Source organism: Nerophis ophidion, linkage group LG23 (genome assembly GCF_033978795.1).
Source record: "Nerophis ophidion isolate RoL-2023_Sa linkage group LG23, RoL_Noph_v1.0, whole genome shotgun sequence".
In the NCBI taxonomy this organism is placed as follows: domain Eukaryota; kingdom Metazoa; phylum Chordata; class Actinopteri; order Syngnathiformes; family Syngnathidae; genus Nerophis; species Nerophis ophidion.
This window is the reverse complement of record NC_084633.1, coordinates 41897351-41918168: the sequence shown is the minus strand read 5'-3', so window position 1 is coordinate 41918168 and position 20818 is coordinate 41897351. Positions and strand designations below refer to the sequence as shown.

Here is a 20818-nt window from a genome sequence, read left to right as displayed (position 1 = left end):
AAAATTCAGTGCGGAAAAAAAATTTAGTATTTCAAATTCTACGTACAAACATTCAGAATATAACAGTTAAATTTTGAAGGATTCAGTGCATAAAAAGTGTTAAAAAAAATCAACGTAAAATAATTATGTTTAAAAAAAAATCATGTGTAAAAAAATCAGAGCGGAAAAAATCTGTGTACAGAAATCAAATGTACACAAATTCTGTGTAAAAAGTACATTTTCCTACAAAAAATTTCAAATTTTGCGATACCATATATTTTCTTTCTGAACCAACACATTATTCGTACGTTTTCTTGGACAGTTGTATGATGGCACCACTGAGATGGGTAGGTTGTGAGTTCAAACCAAAGACTGTAAAAATGGGAGCCATTACCTCCCTGCTTGGCACTCAGCATCAAGGCTTGGAATTGGGGATTAAATCACCAAAAATGATTCCTGGGCGCGGCACATCTGCTGCCTACTGCTCCCCTCACCTCCCAGGGGGTGATCAAGGGGATGGGTCAAATGCAGAGGACAAATTTCACCACACCTAGTGTGTGTGTGTGACATTCATTGGTACTTTAACTTGAAATTAAATGTGGAGGGAAAGTTCTGTAGCTATGTACCCAGCAGAGGGCGCTGTCTCCTAAGTCAGTTCACTCAACTTTTTCCAGCAGGACTTTTAGGTTGACTGTGTGTACGTTTTTTTAAGTACAATACTGTACACTGTATGCCTGTCATTGTTTCTTAACATTTAAAGCCAAATGTACAATGTTTCAAATAACCATGAGAGGCATATCATAGGGATTGGAGCAACAAAAATGGGCATTTTTAGAATAGAAAGTACTTTATTGATCCCTGGGGGAAATTCAGCACCACAGTTCGCTCACAATAATAATAATAAATAATATATAACATATATTATATAAATAATATATGAATAATATAAATATATTCTACATTTAAGTGCAGTCAAGGAACATATACATTATACAGTCATATAGAGCTTTTTGTCAGTGTAACTAATGCGTCCACTATTTGTGGGTAAGTGTGCAAATAATATGTGCAATAATAAGTATATTAATAAACTGTAAGAGTTGCTTACGTTGAATGAATGTGCTTTGTTAACAGTAATATGACTTACTTGGATACCAAAATTGATGCAGCGTCCCTGGAACTATCACTGACAGCCAGATAAGACTGCAAAGAGAGAACGCTACTGTTGACTCAAACATTGTTAAACAAAGACACACCATAAAAAAATCATGCAAGTAATACTGCTACTGGATGCTTTGTAGTTACACATACATTTGAACTACTAAAGTCCAACACTTTGATTTGTGTAAATGTACATTTTTTTCCCCCATGACAATAAAAATAATTAGTTTCGGGGTCAAAATGTTCCCATTATGAAGTAACATTTTAAACCTTTTTAAAAGGGAAACTACACTTGCTTTGAAATGTTGCCTATTATTCAACATCCCTCCCGATGTAAGAACATGTTTTTCTTTTTAGTATGCATTCTAACTAGTAAGTAAACGTAAATTAAAGTGAGTTAGCAATCTCATCAATGGCAGTCGCTCTCTTCTGCCTATAAAGCTTTTTTTAAAAACATCCAAACGCCACCATTTATGTTTGATATACATGTTGTAAGTATACATGTAGTGTAGTAACAGGCACATTCAAAACATGTCATATTTTCCTATTTTAAGCATACAGCGGCGCATTCATTTCATAGACGCATCACAATGTTCGCTTTTCTTTCAACTGCTACATATCAGCAGACTTCATTAGAAACAACCAGAGGTGGGTAGAGTAGCCAGAAATTGTACTCAAGTAAGAGTAGTGTTATTTTAGAGATGTATTACTCAAGTAAAAGTAAGGAGTAGTCACCCAAATATTTACTTGAGTAAAAGTAAAAAGTATGTTGTGAAAAAACTACTCAAGTACTGAGTAACTGATGAGTAACCTGTTCCTTTAATGATGATGGCAACAAGTAATGCACAAAAACGAAAATAGCAATGAAAAAATTCAGAGCCAGGAATATTTCTTAAGCAACTAAAACAATAATATATATTCAATAATACATATTTGGTTTCACACTGTATGGAAAAAAAAATTGAAAATGAATTTTACCTTTGCAAGCTCATTATACTATTGGGTAAGTTTTATATTCAAAAATGTAAGTTTCTCAATACCCGACCTGTTTTTTGTGCCTTTAAAAAAGATTTAGAACCCTACATTAAAACACTCTACCTCTAACAACCAAAAAGCTGTGAAAACGATGATGCTGTGTTCCAAATTTAAGTTATTTACTGAGATTGCGTGAGCCTATGGCTTTAGACTTTGTTTATTTTATATATATATATTTTGCATTCTATTTTAGTGACTTTGAATTTACAACCCTCTGGTTTTTATACTGTTTTTGTACTTACTTTGATTATTATTTTCAACCGTTTGTAAATGTTGAAATTTATAAATAAAGGTTTATAAAAAAAAAATGTGTGCAGTTAATTATGTGACCGCCTGGCTCTGTTTGATTGGTGAAACGGAGGAATGTGATAGATCCTAGTTTGAAGGTCCGTCTGTCAAAACAAAACAAACAAAGCGTGCATTAAAGTGCCAATTATTGTCACACACACACTAGGTGTGTCAAAATTATTCTCTGCATTTGACCCATCCCCCTTGATCACCCCATGGCAAGGTTGATGGGCAGATCGATAAAAATCAGTAGCGAGTATCGAGCTGAATGTAGATAAATGGAGAGGAGTAAAAGTAGTGTTTCTTCTCTATAAATATACTCAAGTAAAAGTAAAAGTATGTTACATTAAAACAACTCTTAGAAGTACAATTTATCCCAAAAGGTACTCAAGTAGATGTAACGGAGTAAATGTAGCGCATTACTACCCACCTCTGGAAACAACTAACATAATAAAATAATCACCTACCGTACAATGTCTGCTTTTACTAAAATGGTGACCAATTGGATGTTCATATAATCCCATTTAGACAAAGAATTACTAATAATCCACAAGAACGGAAAAAAAAAAAAAAAAAAAGACGGTGTTTTGTGGCACTGAAGAGTCTTTTCGTGGCTTTCTCGCCATCTCCCGCGATAAGTTGGATGTCACAGATAACCAACCAACTTCTTGGTTATGGGCACAAACTTCTATTACCCAGGTGAGATGCATCGTTAATCATCGAGAATTAACTTTCAACAAGTCAGAACTGACTATGAGATGCAGCATCTTAGTATGACAACACTGCAGCTGCTGCACAAGCCAGTTAATGCTCTCTAACATAGTTTGTCCGCCTAAATTCTTACAATAACAATGTTTTGTAACACTTTGTTAATATTCAGGTCATGGGACTTAAATGGAGTATTGTTGGTGGTTTTTGAAAGCATTTTAGAGAAATTTAGAGGTAGACGTGCTTACTCCCATTAGCTCCATAGCTAACCACTTAGAAAGAGATAATTATTACAAATTAGAATGCAAAAAAATACGTATGTGTTCTTGTCTTACGAAAGGATTGTGAAAGATAGGTGGAATTCCCCAAAAGATCGTATTTAGCTGCATTGCATGTGTAAAAAATAATCAATCACAGGAAAAAAGACCAAAATAACGTACTTTTAGTTTGACCTGACCAAAGCTTATCATAAAATAAGTGCATTGATAGATTAAAAGCTTATTTTGAAAATTTATTAAATTGAGTATTGAGTAATGAGGAACATTTCTATCAGCACTAAGTGCTGCCATGCAAGCCCTGAAAGAACGTTTTGAAAAGCAAGACTATTTCCTGCAAGTGGGTGCATTTTTCTACACTATATTTTACCTTTAGATTTATTCTCATCTACTGAATTACTTTGGCTGTCTTTTCGACACGTATATATGTCCCATGTAATGTACCACATAATGTTTGGTTTTTTTCAGTAGATCATTTACTAACATTTGTAACACTAAAAATGTTAAGTAAAACTTTATAACATGCATTCAAAGAACTCGAAAAACGTTTCCCAATTGCCAACTGTATCTTATAGCCAAGCATCCTAGGGTAAAATATTTCCAGGGTATTTGTTGACAAAATGTTGGTGGAAATCGAAATTGCCTGAATTAGTTAAACATTTGACCTTTGAGGTTCCACTGCATTTTTTACATTTAGCATCAATTCCACTTGCCTTTGTAATTGCCAGAATACGGTCCATGATGGGCTCTCTGGCTTGGCCACCTTCAGACTCCAAATGACCATCGAGGCGAGACAGGTCAAAAGGAGTGAGGCACGTCATGGACAGCCACAGTAGCAGCATGTAGCGTGTCTCCCATGTCTGGAATAACAACATGGTTGTACAGCAACAATAATGTTGTTTAGCATCTGATAAACTGCAGACGTATGGTGTCAAGAGGTCGTATCGTATTGCTTGAAAAATTATCTTGGTGGATGAGAACAGTATGTGCATGTGAACAATGGAGATTCGGATAAAAAGATTATAATACATAGAGTACCCCAAGGCTCTGTACTGGGACCAAAATTGTTTTTATTGTACATTAATGATATCTGTAAAGTCTTTAAAAAACTCAACTGCAGTCTCTTTGCTGATGATTCAAGTCTGTATTGTTCTGGGCAAGGCCTTGGCCAGCTCCTAGAGACTGTAGAGAGTGAACACCACATACTAGAGATGTGCGAATAGGAAATTATATCATCCACAACCGCATCACTAAAGTCGTCATCCACCCGAACCAACATTTCATCAAAGCCACACCCGCTCGCCACCCGCCCGTTGTTATATATCTAATATAGATGATGCAAGGCATTAGTGAGGTTAGAAAGTGTAACTCCCTCCAAATAGCACAGACACAATGGCTTTCTTGAACTGATTTATTTGAAGGCTTACTTTCCCTTCAAATTCACCGTGACAACTGTAATAAATAAAGCACGTTACAAACGTAAAAATAACAACATGCACAGCATGTGGATCAAACATTTTACCAAGTAAAATACCAACAAATGACAAATACCTCGTTGGCCATACCCGGAAGTAGCTTCCTTACATCCGTCGACAGACCAAACGAGACACTTCAAAATAAAAGTATACCCGAATTCTGTTTCAAAGAGTGCTGCTTGTTTTTTTGTATGTGGGTAACAACATTGAACTATTTATAAATGGTTTATTTCTTTAGGCTAGTAAGGTAAAGTGTTGTACTTGACAAGTTTGGGCTACCTTGCTTCTGCAGCCTTCATCAGAGGTATCACGTGATGTTAGCGTGACGTTGTCTGTGACGTGATGTATGGATTGTACCATCAAGTGTTGTCAACCATTTATAAATACACGTCAGTAGGCTAAATGAACCTCTTCAACATAATATTTAACTATGTATAATGTAGCGGCTGGCTTCGGGGTGTTAGCCAATGACTTTGGCCGGGGGTCGGGACTTCCAGGAGAGATAGGGAAGTGAGAGTTCGAGTTGTCCCTGCAAAAGCGTTAGAGACATGAGAGCTGTTGTGTGGTTGTATTACATCTTGTGCAATAAAGACAAGATAAACAAAGAAGTTGTATGAGCCTACATTCCTGGGATTATTACAATATATATTTCCGCATTGGTTGAACCGCCACCCGCCCGAATCTATTTAAAATCTATTTTTTCGTCATGTCACACGCCCGACCCGCGGTTTATCCGCGGACTCCGCGGTTATGACCGCAAACCGCGCATCTCTAACACATACTAAAGCAACTGTTTGATGCCAGTTAACTATCAATCAACCTAAATAAAACAAAATATATCATTTTTGGAAATGGATGATATGGAGAATAGAAAGGGTGTAGTCAACATTTTTGGGGGGAATTTATATAGATAATAAATTAAATTGGAAACTGTACATAAATATACTCAAGACAAAGATGGCAAAAATGATTGCTATGTTACATACAATTAAAAAACTCTGTAAATCAAAAGGCTCTTAACATGTTATATGATTATATCGTACTCCCATATCTTAATTATTGTGTTGAAATCTGGGGTAACAATTACAAATCAAACATCAACTCTATGTTCTTTAGGGGTGTAACGGTACGTGCAGGGAACGGTGCTGGCCCCTCTTCTCTTCACCTTGTACACCGCTGACTTCTGCTACAACTCAGAGCTGTGTCACATCCAGAAGTACGCGGATGACACAGCCATCGTCGGGTGCATCAGGGACGGCAGAGAGGAGGAGTTTGGGAACCTGGTGAGGGACTTTGTTGTCTGGTGCCACACGAACGTCTTGCAGCTCAATCCGTCAAAGACCAAGGAGCTGGTCATTGACTTTGGGAGGTCGAGTCCACGGTCACAACCTATTGTGATCGAGGGAGTTGAGGTACAGACCGTGGACTCATTCAAGTACCTCGGGGTTTGGGTGGACAATAAGCTGGACTGGACTGTTAACACGGACCACCAGTACAAGAAAGGACAGAGCAGGCTGTACTTCCTCAGGAGACTGCACTCCTTCAACATTTGTAGAAAACTCCTGTGGATGTACTACCAGTCTGTGGTTGCCAGTGTTGTGTTCTACATGGTAGTGTGCTGGGGGGGCAGTACATCTAAGAAGGACAGCTCCAGACTTGAGAAACTGATCAGGCGGGCCGGTTCTACAATGGGAATGAAACTGGACTCACTGGTGAGGGTGGCAGAGAAGAGGACTGTGGACAAACTAGTGAGCATCCTGGATGATGCCAGTCACCCTCTGCATAGCCAGAGGAGCCTGTTCAGTTCTAGACTGCTTCATCCCAAGTGCAGGACTAATAGACTCAAAAACTCCTTTGTCCCACACGCCATTAGACTGTACAACTCCTCTCTGGGACGGGGGCCGGGGGGTATTAGGATGACAGGGGATGCAAAACATTAACAGTGCAATACGTTTTCATAACATGGTCACTACTGCCTACTTTGTCTTGTTATATTCTTATTTTACTGTTATATTGTTATTCCCATTGTTTTTATTCTTTTTGTAATATTTCTCTATTTTGTTTCCTTTTAAACCCCCATTATTTACTTTTTACTTTTTTCTTTAAATTGATCTCAACTCTGTACACTGCTGCTGGAATTTTAATTTTCCTGAAGGAACTCTCCTGAAGGAATCAATAAAGTACTATCTATCTATCTATTCTTATTGAACCATTTTGGTAGAGGGGTTTCTGTTCGGAGGTGTACCGAACGAGTTTCCACACGGACATATTAAGTTGCGTCCCACACGTTGTGTAAACGGTGCAAACCAAGGCACAACACTCGGCATGCTAGCAGCGACCGGGCTACAATAGACAGACCATACCTCCTCTTTTTACAGGATATGTCCTCTTTTGCGGGGCTGTCCAGGTGGAGTTTCTTAAATGCCTCAAATGACCGGCATTTTAAGTTAGGGTTGCGTGTATTTTCAATGTACATTCGGGGTTAAAAACAAAACAAATTGTGCACGCAACAGCATTTGTGAGGGAGGGGCAGAGACAGAGAGAGAGTTATGATAAACGCGCATCTATAGCAGGGGTTTATAAAGTGTGCCCCGGAGGCCATTTGCGGCCCACAGCTAATGTTTTAAAGGCCCACGGCACATTCTAAAAATACTATTAAAATAAACAAAAACATAACAAAAATGAAATAAAAAAGCTTAAAAGTTAAATGTAATTTAGAAAAAGTTGCAATGTTGATTAATAAAACAAAGCTGTTTTTTTTTCTTTCAAACTGTCCTTGCTCAAAACATAATATTCAATCAAAATCAATGTTATTATGAAAAACATAATATTCAATCAAAATCAATGTTATTATGAATTATTGACCTATCCAAGGTTCCCATTACTTCACATCAAATATTCCACTAAGAAAAATATTTTGGTGGAAATTTGGTAAATAAATAACCAAAAAATTTATATTTTGTTGTTTTCTTACTGTGCCGAAAATGAACCGAACCGTGACCTCTAAACCGAGGTACGTACCGAACCGCAATGTTCGTGTACCGTTACACCCCTAATGTTCTTACTTCAAAAGAAATCCATTAGAATTGTAAATTATGCAGATTATCATGACCATACAAATGCTCTGTTTATTCAATTAAAAACATTAAAACCGCACAATCTTGCTGACCTCAACACTGTTATTGTGCATATAAAGCTCATAAGCACATGCTGCCTGGGTGTCTACAGGAGAGCTTAAAACCTGGGGAGAGTCCCTATGACCTCAGAGGCTCGGCTATCTATCACAAAGCAAACACAAGAAGGAGCTTAAAAAGTTGATGTGTTTCTGTCAGGGGGGTTCATCTTTGGAACAGCTCGGATCATTCCTTCAAATGTTACACTTCCATTCACACATTTAAAAAACACTTTAAGACTAATGTCACGGAAAAGTAGATCACTCTTGAATCAACACAGTAGTTAATACTATGATCAATGTTAATTACAAACTAAATGTGGGATATACATAACAATGGAAGTATAATTGTTTGTATATAATTGGTACAAAGGTTTAACTAAGACGTGTGTGTACAAGGATACTTCACATGTCTTTACTGCGTATATAACGGAACAGTGTTTTTGTTGTGTACAAAGTGTATTTATAATATGTTGTGCAAAGGAAATTTCATAATTTTTGGAAGCTAATCTTGTATTTGACATTGTTTATATGGTTAGGCGCAATAAGTTTCCAACTTCAGCCTAAACCCTTTAGATCTGCAATATTTTCAATTTATGAATGTAAAACTGTTTATTTTGTTGACCACTGACCAAAGAAATAATAAACTAAATAAACTCGACTAAAAAGCTTCCATTGTGTTGATCTTACCTCTGTGTCTGTAGGGTCCTGCCTGGACAGCAAATCCAAAACCGGCTGGATGTCAGCGACCTCATGAGGTAAACGCCGCATGAAGATTTTATAGCCTCTCACCTGGGGAGACATACACATTCGTATTTGTACATCGGGTTGTTGCATACATGTAAACAACTTCATGGCGACTATGTTTGAGGTCTCCTATAAGGCAATTGTTTTACTAGAGCTTGTAGTGGCTCCCTCAGATTTTTTTTTTAACGCCATAGTGTGCAAAGTTTACTTTTTTTTTTTAAAAATAGATCTATAATTCCTAACTGTCTGTGAGGCCGTGAATTCACAAGGAGTGAGTTCGGAGGCACAAGAAAGGCAAGAAAAAGAAACTGGAAGCCTGCGTGTTCAGTTTAGCTTCTCGAGTGTGGGTGAGCTAACCATGAATGTTTTCCAAAAAAGAAAGGATAAAGAGTTAATTTCCTGTAAATAAAAAATGAAAAAGATGAAAATGTTTAAAAATTTGTAAGCTGTGTTATGTTTTGTGTCTCTGTACTACTTTTCTTTCATTGAAATTGCAGTAAAATGTCTCTTTTGATAGTAAATGTTGCAGACCCCTGTTCCAGAGCATTTATGAGCAGCAAATAAGAGAAAATTCTATATATTCTAAATATGACACAAACATATAATATAATATATCAGTATATATCCTAAACTCTACATATACAGTATTATGTAAATATTATCTATATATGTTATACCTTATATTGCTTTTAGTCTATTTTATTCCTGCATTGTCTTTTCCATCCTTTGTAACCGAGCTACTGTGTGCAACAATTTCCCTCGTGGATCATTAAAGTTTATCTAAGTCTAAGTCTATCTCCCCTCTTGTTGGCTGGACGTTCGACAAGAGGTGATCAAAACGGTCATTTCAAAGTTGACAGTTTTCATGACAGACAAACCTCCACATTAATGAAGGACATGACATGTTGGTTCAAATTTAAAAAGCAGGCTTCACTACTATCTTCAAATAAAACCTGGAGCTCAGCTGACTAACAGGTTGTCAGTTACAAACATGGGAGCTGTAAGTTTTATCATGTTGTTTATCTCCAGCAAGTAGGCTAACTTAGCATGAAGTTGCTACTGAAATGTGAGTACTGTAGCTCCCAATGCTATGCTAGTGTTGCTCACATGTGTGCCTCCTGTCCCGCTTCTTAATGCTACATTGATATCTATTATGTTAGACAAGAGCAGAGGTGCAGTGTACAGCAGTGTTTTTCAAGCACGGTGCCATGGCATACTAGTGTACCGTGAAATGTTGTCTGGTGTGGCAGATTATGTCATTTCACCTAATTGGGTTAAAAAGATTTCTTGCAAACCGGTAATTATAATCCGCAAATAATGTGCCGTTGTTGAGTGTCGGTGCTGTCTAGAGCGCGGCAGAGTAACCGTGTAATACTCTTCCATATCAGTAGGTGGCAGCAGATAGCTAATTCTTTGTGGATGTTGGGAACATTGTTTGTCTAAACACAATATGCAGACGACAGCGGGGGGCAGGGTGCAGGTAAAAAGGTGTCTAATTGTTAAACCAAAAATAAACAAAAGGCGAGTGTCGCTAAGAAAAGGCATTGAAGCTTAGGGATGGCTATGCAAAACAAAACTAAAACTCAACTGGCTATAAAGTAAACAAAAACAGAATGCTGGACGACAGCAAAGACTTACAGCGTGAGGAGCAGCAGAGGGCGTCCACAAAGTACATCCGTAAATGACATGACAATAAACGACAAAATAGGAAACACTACACACAGGAAAAGAGCAAAAAAGTGCAAAAATGTCAGGGCGTGATGTGACAGGTGGTGACAGTACACCTACTTTGAGACAAGAACTATAGCCATGCATGCTTGCTTATGCTTTAAAGTCATATCCAACAATTGCCACAACCACTTTTTACTGTTAACCGAGTTTCGTTTTTTAATGATTTCTGCTGGTGGTGTGCCTCCAGATTTTTTTGGCTCAAAAAAAGTTGAAAAACACTGATGTACAGTCTATGTAAATAATAGGGTTGTAATGATTAATCGATATTATTTCTATTATTTTATATATAGTCCTTAAATCTAACTACCGTATTTTTCGGACTATAAGTCACAGTTTTTTTCATAGTTTGGCCAGGGGTGCGACTTATACTCGGGAACGACTTATGTGTGAAATTATTAACACATTACCGTAAAATATCAAATAATATTATTTACCTCATTCATGTAAGGGACTAGACATATAAGATTTCATGGGATTTATGGATTAGGAGTGAGAGATAGTTTGGTAAAGGTATAGCATGTTCTATATGTTATAGTTATTTGAATGACTCTTACCATAATATGTTAGGTTAACATAGCAGTTGGGTATTTATGCCTCATATAACCTACACTTATTCAGCCTGTTGTTCACTATTCTTTATTTGTTTCAAATTGCCTTTCAAATGTCTATTCTTGCTGTTGGGTTTTATCAAATAAATTTACCCCCAAAATGCGACTTATACTCAAGTGCGACGTATATATGTTTTTTTTTTTGCTTCTTTATTATGCATTTTCGGCAGGTGCGACTTATACTCTGGAGCGACTTATAGTCCGAAAAATGCAGTACATTGCTCTGTACTCTGCAGGTTTGCCTTCCGGACAAGAGTTATCATTCTAAGATTGTTTTAAAAAGGGAATTGATCGATTTTATTGATACTAGATATAGGAAAATATTGTCTTTAACACTGGCAGACTTTATAGCAAGTTTAGCACTTTTAACGATAAAGATGTTAAACGTTAAGTCTGGCTGCCCGTCTGAGCCACAAGACCTAAACAACGGAAGTGACAGTGGAGCAAGTTTGGACAACGCTCCCACTTCCAGAACGCCACATGAAGTGACAACACAACAAATAACAGCCAAGGAAAAGTCATTTAACCCTTGTGTCATGTTCATATTGTTGTTAGTCAGCCAGCGTTTGTGGGTCTGATGGACCCCGTGCATTTTGTAGCTTTTAATGCCTCACAATCAAACACTTTTATGTTCAAATACTGAACAGATGTTTACCTTTACCAGGGACGGCATGGCACAGTGGGAAAGTGGCCGTGCGCAACCCGAGGGTCCCCGGTTCAATCCCCACCTAGTACCAACCTCGTCACGTCCGTTGTGTCCTTGAGCAGGACACTTCACCCTTGCTCCTGATGGGTGGTGGTTAGCGCCTTGCATGGCAGCTCCCTCCATCAGTGTGTGAATGTGTGTGTGAATGGGTAAATGTGGAAGTAGTGTCAAAGCGCTTTGAGGACCTTGAAGGTAGAAAAGCGCTATACAAGTACAACCCATTTATCATTTACCTTTTCCCAATAAACATCTGTTTAGTATTTGAACATAAAAGTGTTTGATTGTGAGGCATTAAAAGCCACAAAAAACGCAAGGGGTCCATCAGACCCACAAACGCTGGCTGAGTAACAACAATATGAACGTTGCACGGAAAATTTCTCTGACAGTTTCTGCATCCCACAGGGATTCTTCTTTTGTGTTGTGTTTCTGCACCTGCGGTTTCCACACAAGGTTGCAACATTGTTTGTCAACACGGTGTGCTCTCATTTTCTCGCACATTTGACCGTCTGATGTTCTGTTTTCCTACAAACTGATTTTGCGCTCCTTAATCTTAATGACTTTTCCTGTTTGGTTGGTATTTTCCAGAAGCAGTTTCATGTCTTCCTATGAGCAATATTTCCTGCACCTACGTTGTTTTAGCAATCAATAATATTTCAGTTGTTTTTAACTTTCTTTGTGGGGACATTGTTGATAGTCATATCATGTTCAGATGTACATTGTCTTTGCTCCACAGTAAGTCTTTACTGTCGTCCAGCATTCTGTTTTTCTTTACTTTGCAGCCAGTTCAGTTGTTAGTTTCGTTTTACATAGCCTTCCCTAAGCTTCAATGCCTTTTCTTAGCAGCACTCACCTTTTGTTCATTTTTGCTTTACCTGCAACACTGCCTCCCGCTGTAGTCTGCACATTGGAATCACGACAAACCATTGTCGTCGTTCCCGACATCTACAAAGCAATCAGCTATCTGCTGCCACCTACTGATATGGAAGAGTATTACACGGTTACTCTGCCGAGCTTTAGACAGCACCGACACACAACAAGGGCACATTATTTGCTGATTATAATTAGTGGTTTGAAAAACTACTTTTAACCCAGCTAGGTGAAATGACAATCTTTCACGGCACACAGTGGATGAAAAACACTGATCTGCAAAGATACAAATAATTACTATTGCGACATCCAGTGGACATATTTATAACAGCTGTTTCTTTCATTCAAAACTTTCAGGTTTATTTTTGTACTTAAACTGTATCACGCGGGCTGGATAAAACATGTACGCGGGTCTAATCCGGCCCTCGGGTCGTACGTTGGATACCCGTGGTTTAAACTCTCTAAATTCCAGCATCAATAATGCTAGATTTTGGAACGACCCGCTCAGTTCCAATAAACATTTTTTAGTCAAATGGCAGTAATTGCTGACCTTACAGATGAGGTAAAGAAACTTGAAGCTCAGATGAAACAGGGAAGGAGGGCAGTCTTCATTCCTAACATATTCCAGGATCATATTGACCATCCAATCTGAAACATGAAGAAAAGATGATTGGTAATGAGACTTTAACATGAGGTCGATCTTTAGATGAGAACACACACTAGTGTGGGTTTGTTCTCAGCTGGTAATATTGTTCTCAGCCTGGTAATGAGACATATACATGAGGTTGCTCTTTAGATGAGAACACACCCAAGTGTGGGTTTGTTCTCATCTGGTAATATGGTTGTCAGCCTGGTAATGAGACGTAAACATGTGGTTGATGTTTAAATGAGAACATACCCAAGTGTGGGTTTGTTCTCATCTCATAATATGGTTGTCAGCCTGGTAATGAGATGTAAACACGAGATTGATCTTTAGATGAGAACATACCCAAGTGTGGGTTTGTTTTAATCTGGTACTACGGTTGTCAGCCTGGTAATGAGACGTAAACATGAGGTTGAACTTTAGATGAGAACATACCCAAGTGTGGGTTTGTTCTCATCTGGTAATATGGTTGTCAATGTGGTAATGAGACGTAAACATGGGGTTGATCTTTAGATGAGAACATACCTAAGTGTGGGTTTGTTCTCATCTGGTAATATGGTTGTCAGCCTGGTAATGAGACGTAAACATGAGGTTGCTCTTTAGATGAGAACATACCCAAGTGTGGGTTTGTTCTCATCTGGTAATATGGTTGTCAATGTGGTAATGAGACGTAAACATGGGGTTGATCTTTAGATGAGAACATACCTAAGTGTGGGTTTGTTCTCATCTGGTAATATGGTTGTCAGCCTGGTAATGAGACGTAAACATGAGGTTGATCTTTGGATGAGAACATACCCAAGTGTGGGTTTGTTCTCATCTGGTAATATGGTTGTCAATGTGGTAATAAGACGTAAACACGAGGTTGATCTTTAGATGAGAACATACCCAGGTGTGGGTTTGTATTCATCTGGTAATATGGTTGTCAGCCTGGTAATGTGACGTAAACATGAGGTTGATCTTTGGATGAGAACATACCTAAGTGTGGGTTTGTTCTCATCTGGTAATATGGTTGTCAGCCTGGTAATGAGACGTAAACACGGGGTTGATCTTTGGAGGGGAACATAGCCAAGTGTGGGTTTGTTTTTATCTGGTAATATGGTTGTCAGCTTGGTAATGAGACATAAACATGAGGTTGATCTTTAGATTAGAACATACAGTTGTGATCAAAATGATTCAACCCCCACACAATTTTGGTGTTTTAGCAAATTGGACATTTATTCTGTATTTTGTTTATAGTCATATCAAATAAAGATGTGTCAAATAGACAAATGCAACTGAAATTGTAACACTGTATTTTACAAAATACCAAAAAAGGACATTTGTCTTAACATCTCATTGACAAAATGATTCAAGCCCCTAGTTCCATGCATCTTTAGTACTTAGTAGAACAGCCTTTGGCAGTAATGACATCCTTCAAAGGTGATACATAAGCTTCTTGCAACCATCTACGGGTATTTTAGCCCATTCCTCTTGGGCAAAGGCCTCCAGTTCATTCATATTCTTGGGCTTGCGTGCTGCAACTGCCTTCTTCAAGTCCCACCACAGCTTTTCTAGAGGATTTAGGTCTGGCCACTGTGAAGGCCACTCCAGAGTCTTCCAGCCCTTCTTCTGCAACCACTCTGATATTGATTTGGAGGTATGCTTGCGATCCTTGTCCTGTTGGAAGGTCCAACGTCTCCCAAGCCTCAGCTTCCTCACTGACTTCATGACATTTGCAGCTAATATATCCTGCTAGGAAATAGAATTCATAATGCCTTGGACGCGCTGGAGATTCCCGGTACCTGAAGCAGAGAAACAGCCCCAGAGGATGATTGACCCCCCACCATGCTTAACAGTGGGAAAGGTGTTCTTCTCTTTGTAAGCTTCATTTTTTCTTCTCCAGACATAACGTTGATTCAAAGGTCCAAAGAGTTCCACTTTTGTCTCATCACTCCGTAGAACAGTTTCCCAAAACCTTTGGGGTTTGGCCAGAGGATTTTTGGCATACTGGAGTCTATTTTTCTTGTGCCTGGTAGTCAGAAATGGGGTGCGCCTGGAAGTTCTGGCATGGAGGCCTTCATCTCGTAGTGCGCGCCTTATTGTCTGGGACGAAACCTGCGTTACCCCCTCTGCAATGTCCTGTTGTAGTTCCTCAGCTGTTACCCGGGGGGTTTTCACCACTGTATGCTTCAAATACCGGACAGCAGTTGCACACAGCATCCTCTTTCTACCACGCCCAGGTAGTGTTTCCACTGTGCCTTTTGCTTTAAATTTGCGAATTATGCTCCCAACTGTGTCTCTTGGAATCTGTAATGTCTTTGCTATTTTCTTATATCCATATCCTTTCTTATGAAGAGAAATTACCTCCTCTCTTGACTTCTTTGACCACTCCCTGGACTTCACCATGTTGCAAATACACCATTGACCATCTACAAGAAGCTGAGCATCACAGTCTTTTTCAATCAGTTTAATTGTTGCTCGTTATGGTTCTAATCACATCTACAGGTGTTTTCAACACCTGATTGAAAAGACCGTATTCAAATTCTGTTCTTAAGAGTTATGATCTTCAAGGGGTTGAATCATTTTGTCAATGAGATATTAAGAGAAATGACACTGTTTGGTATGTTACAAAATATAATGTTGTAATTCAAGTTGCATTTACCTATTTAATGCATCTATATTTGATATGACTATAAACAAAATACGGAATAAATGTCCTACTTGCTAAAACACCAAAATTGTATGGTTGTCAGCCTAGTAATGAGACATAAACATAAGGTTGATCTTTAGATGAGATCATACCCAAGTGTGGGTTTGTTTTCATCTGGTAATATGGTTGTCAGCCTGGTAATGAGACGTAAACACGAGGTTGATCTCTGGATGAGAACATACCCAAGTGTGGGTTTGTTTTCATCTGGTAATATGGTTGTCAGCCTGGTTATGAGACGTAAACACGAGGTTGATCTTTGGATGAGAACATACTTAAGTGTGGGTTTGTGCACATCTGGTAATATGGTTGTCAGCCTGGTAATGAGACGAAAACACGAGGTTGATCTCTGGATGAGAACATACCCAAGTGTGGGTTTGTTTTCATCTGGTAATATGGTTGTCAGCCTGGTTATGAGACGTAAACACGAGGTTGATCTTTGGATGAGAACATACTTAAGTGTGGGTTTGTGCACATCCGGTAATATGGTTGTCAGCTTGGTAATGAGACGTAAGCACGAGGTTGATCTCTGGATGAGAACATACCCAAGTGTGGGTTTGTTTTCATCTGGTAATATGGTTGTCAGCCTGGTTATGAGACGTAAACACGAGGTTGATCTTTGGATGAGAACATACTTAAGTGTGGGTTTGTGCACATCTGGTAATATGGTTGTCAGCCTGGTTATGAGACGTAAACACGAGGTTGATCTTTGGATGAGAACATACCCAAGTGTGGGTTTGTTTTCATCTGGTAATATGGTTGTCAGCCTGGTAATGAGACGTAAGCACGAGGTTGATCTTTGGATGAGAACATACCCAAGTGTGGGTTTGTTTTCATCTGGTAATATGGTTGTCAGCCTGGTAATGAGACGTAAGCACGAGGTTGATCTTTGGATGAGAACATACCCAAGTGTGGGTTTGTTTTCATCTGGTAATATGGTTGTCAGCCTGGTAATGAGACGTAAATACGAGGTTGATCTTTGGATGAGAACATACTTAAGTGTGGGTTTGTGCACATCTGGTAATATGGTTGTCAGCCTGGTAATGAGACGTAAGCACGAGGTTGATCTTTGGATGAGAACATACCCAAGTGTGGGCTTGTTTTCATCTTGTAATATGGTTGTCAGCCTGGTATTAAGACGTAAACATGAGGTTGATCTTTGGATGAGAACATTGTTCTCATCTGGTAATATGGTTGTCAGCCTGGTAATGAGACATAAACTCGAGGTTGCTCTTTGGATGAGAACATAACCAAGTGTGGGTTTGCTCTCATCTGGTAATATGGTTGTCAGCCTGGTAATGAGACGTAAATACGAGGTTGATCTCTGGATGAGAACATACCCAAGTGTGGGCTTGTTTTCATCTGGTAATATGGTTGTCAGCCTGGTAATGAGACGTAAACAAGAGGTTGATCTTTGGATGAGAACATACCAAAGTGTGGGTTTGTTTTCATCTGGTAATATGGTTGTCAGCCTGGTAATGAGACGTAAACATAAGGTTGATCTTTGGATGAGAACATACCAAAGTGTGGGTTTGTTTTCATCTGGTAATATGGTTGTCAGCCTGGTAATGAGACATAAACTCGAGGTTGCTCTTTGGATGAGAACATAACCAAGTGTGGGTTTGCTCTCATCTGGTAATATGGTTGTCAGCCTGGTAATGAGACGTAAACAAGAGGTTGATCTTTGGATGAGAACATACCCAAGTGTGGGTTTGTTTTCATCTGGTAATATGGTTCTCAGCCTGGTAATGAGACATAAACATGAGGTTGATCTTTAGAAGACAACATACCCAGGTGTGGGTCCAGAAGATGAGGCTGGTCCAAATACTGGTTGAGTGTGACTGGAAATGGAAATGCAGTTATAAGACAGGGGCATAGATGACGTCAGTAGGTGCCAACATCCAGCGGGCCTCACCCAGGAGCTTCTCCGCGGCCGACTCTCTGCCGGCCAGCTGGCTGTGGACCTCCGGCAGACTGGCGATGAGAGCTGCGGTCATGTCCTTCTCAATGAAGCCCTCCAGCACACATGTTCTCAGGGAGACGTCTCGAGTATCCCCCGCGGCCCCGATCTCCTCCGTCACATCGTCAATCTCCATTTGAGATGGAAGCAGATGACCTTCATCACCCGCACTTTGACCTTTGGACAACGGCATTCCGACCAAGTATTTTTGTGCTAGCAGCTAACGTTAGCTTCTAGCGGCGAGGAAATGTGAGGCCGATGTCGTGTGACATATATGAACCAAGCGACGCTTTAGAAAAATGTTTAACAATGTACCTCGTTAAGTTAAATGAAGCTATTCATCTTGAAGTAAGCGGACTGTCACCTGCTGCTCCCGCCCTGCCAATACTAGCACGACCATGCGGAATGTTCAACACGGGACTGTAGAGCGCATGCGTCAACATAGGCCTAGTCGGAAGCAAAACAAAGACGCTTGACCCTATAAGGCAGGGGTGTCCAAACTTTTTCCACTGAGGGCCGCAGACTGAAAAATCAAAGCAAGCGGGGGCCATTTTGATATTTTTTATTTTAAAAAACAATACAATATATCAGGGGTCGGGAACCTTTTTGGCTGAGAGAGCCAAGATGCCAAATATTTTAAAATATATTTACGTAAGAGCCATATAATATATTTTTAACACTGAACACAACTAAAACTGTGCATTTTTAATTAAGACCAACATTTCTAGAGTATAATAGGTCTCTTATTCTTTGTAATAACGTTGTTATTCTGAAGCTAACTTAGGAGGGCGGCGTGGCCTGCGGGTCTGCAGCGAAGCGGGGTGTTGCCAGGACCGGCCTCAAAATCAGCGACATGTGTGTAAATGGCCCACCTGGGCCTTGTTGAAGAACCCCCAAGAGGGCTAGCCCTACACTAACCAATAATAAATACATTATTTCTTACCTTTAAGGCAACTTCTTGAACAGGTGCGGTAGAAAAAAGGATGGATGGATTCAAATGCATGAGCATTTTTATATTTTTAACGTTATTTTTAACACTGTGATTACAAGTGGAATTATTCATTACTTATTGTGTTAAGAAGTGTCAGCTCGGATTTATCCGAGAGCCAGAAGCAGTCATCAAAAGAGCCACATCTGGCTCGCGAGCCATAGGTGCCCTACCCCTGCAATATATGTATAAAAAATATACATTTCGGCCACCGAATTGGTCAAAAAAATATAAAAAAATGTGTCATTATTCAACACTAGTGATTTAGGGCTATATAAATGAACATTGATTGATTGATTGATTGATATTATCATTCAAGTTTTAATTCTCTGGATCAGTGGTTCTTAACCAGGGTTCGATCGAACCCTAAGGGTTCGGTGAGTCGGCCTCAGGGGTTCGACAGAGATCAAAACACACCCGACTCTTCATGTAAATACAAACTTCTCCCTGTGGGCATATTAAAGATAAGGCAACAGCTGACTGATTTGCAGGTGTGTCATTTGTTGTGAGTTAATGCACTGTGTTGGTTTTGTTGTTTGAACAAGGTGATGTTCATGCACGGTTGATTTTGTGCACCAGTAGAAAAAAACATGGTAACACTTTAGTATGTGGAACATATTCCCATTAATTAGTTGCTTAAAAAAATGCAAATTAGTAATGTATTGGCTCTTAACTAGTCATTGAGTACTAATTAATGCCTTATTCGGCATGGCCTTATTATAACCCTAACCCTTTAACCCTGGCCCTAACCAAATAACTCTAAATTAAGTCTTTGTTACTTAGAATATGTTCCCCCAGTGTCCAAATAACTCTAAATTAAGTCTTTGCTACTTAGAATATGTTCACCTATACTAAAGTGGTAACAAAAACAACTTTGTCTTGAATTTGAAAAAAAAACATTTTACTTTTCACTAAAGAAGGGTTCGGTGAATGCGCTTCTGAAACTGGAGGGGTTCAGTACATCCAACGAGGTTAAAAACTACTGCTCTAGATCAGCATTAGGTCTATTTGTCAACATAATGATTTTAAAGATTTAAGTTGTATGCTCTTTTTGTCACTAAAAAATGTTTATTTTTATGGAAAAAATCACTAAATATGCAATATTATCACCCAATAATTTTTTCAAGTACAATATTTGAGATTATATAATAATTGGAGCCTTAAAAAAGTCAATAACTAATAACACCATTGCTTTTAATTCATTATTATTTTTTGAGCGATGACACTTAAAAACAAATCACACTAAAATTATTGGGGATCCAAAAGGGTCCTACTCATTAAAGTGTTACAAAATAAATTATAATTTTTTTTTACTGTTTACTTTAAACACAATAATCTTGAGATCAACTTCAGATCTATCCGTCAATTATAAGTTTTATTGTTGTTTAAGTTTATTGTTTGTTCATTTTAGGCCCTTCTAGCTCAGTTTTTTATATGGCAAACACAAAATATGCAACATTTTGCCCAAAGAAAATCTCAAAGTGGAGAATTTAACGTGACGTAATTGGAGCCTTGAATTGGTCAATAATTCATAATGACATTGATTTTGATTTATTGCTATTCTTTAAAGAAAGAAACAGCCTGCATGGCAGCTTTGTGTTATTAGAGTAACTTGTTACATTTCACCTGTTTGCTCCTTTATATCACTTTTTATGTATTTTTAAAATGTGCCGTGGGGCCGTTAAAAAATGACCTGCAGTCAGCAAATGGCCCCCGAGCTGCACTTTGGACACCACTGTTATAAGGGTACGCAGCATGGAGCGCTACTGCCTACTGGCGCTGACGAGACGCG

The 20818-nt window shown here is 38.8% G+C and overlaps 1 protein-coding gene across 1 annotated transcript in view; it reads right to left on the bottom strand.

Annotated features, from left to right (window-relative positions):
* tbcd (tubulin folding cofactor D) overlaps nucleotides 1-18476 on the bottom strand; it is an 82461-nt gene extending 63985 nt beyond the window's left edge. The window contains exons 1-6 of the mRNA XM_061884678.1: nucleotides 17994-18476; nucleotides 17869-17919; nucleotides 13300-13397; nucleotides 8781-8882; nucleotides 4157-4303; nucleotides 1124-1179 (exon numbers count right to left, since the gene is read on the bottom strand). Coding sequence (XP_061740662.1) covers nucleotides 1124-1179; nucleotides 4157-4303; nucleotides 8781-8882; nucleotides 13300-13397; nucleotides 17869-17919; nucleotides 17994-18231 — 692 coding nt within the window. The 5' untranslated portion in view covers nucleotides 18232-18476. The remainder of the gene's footprint in view (nucleotides 1-1123; nucleotides 1180-4156; nucleotides 4304-8780; nucleotides 8883-13299; nucleotides 13398-17868; nucleotides 17920-17993) is intronic.
* Between the last annotated feature and the right edge of the window lie 2342 nt (nucleotides 18477-20818).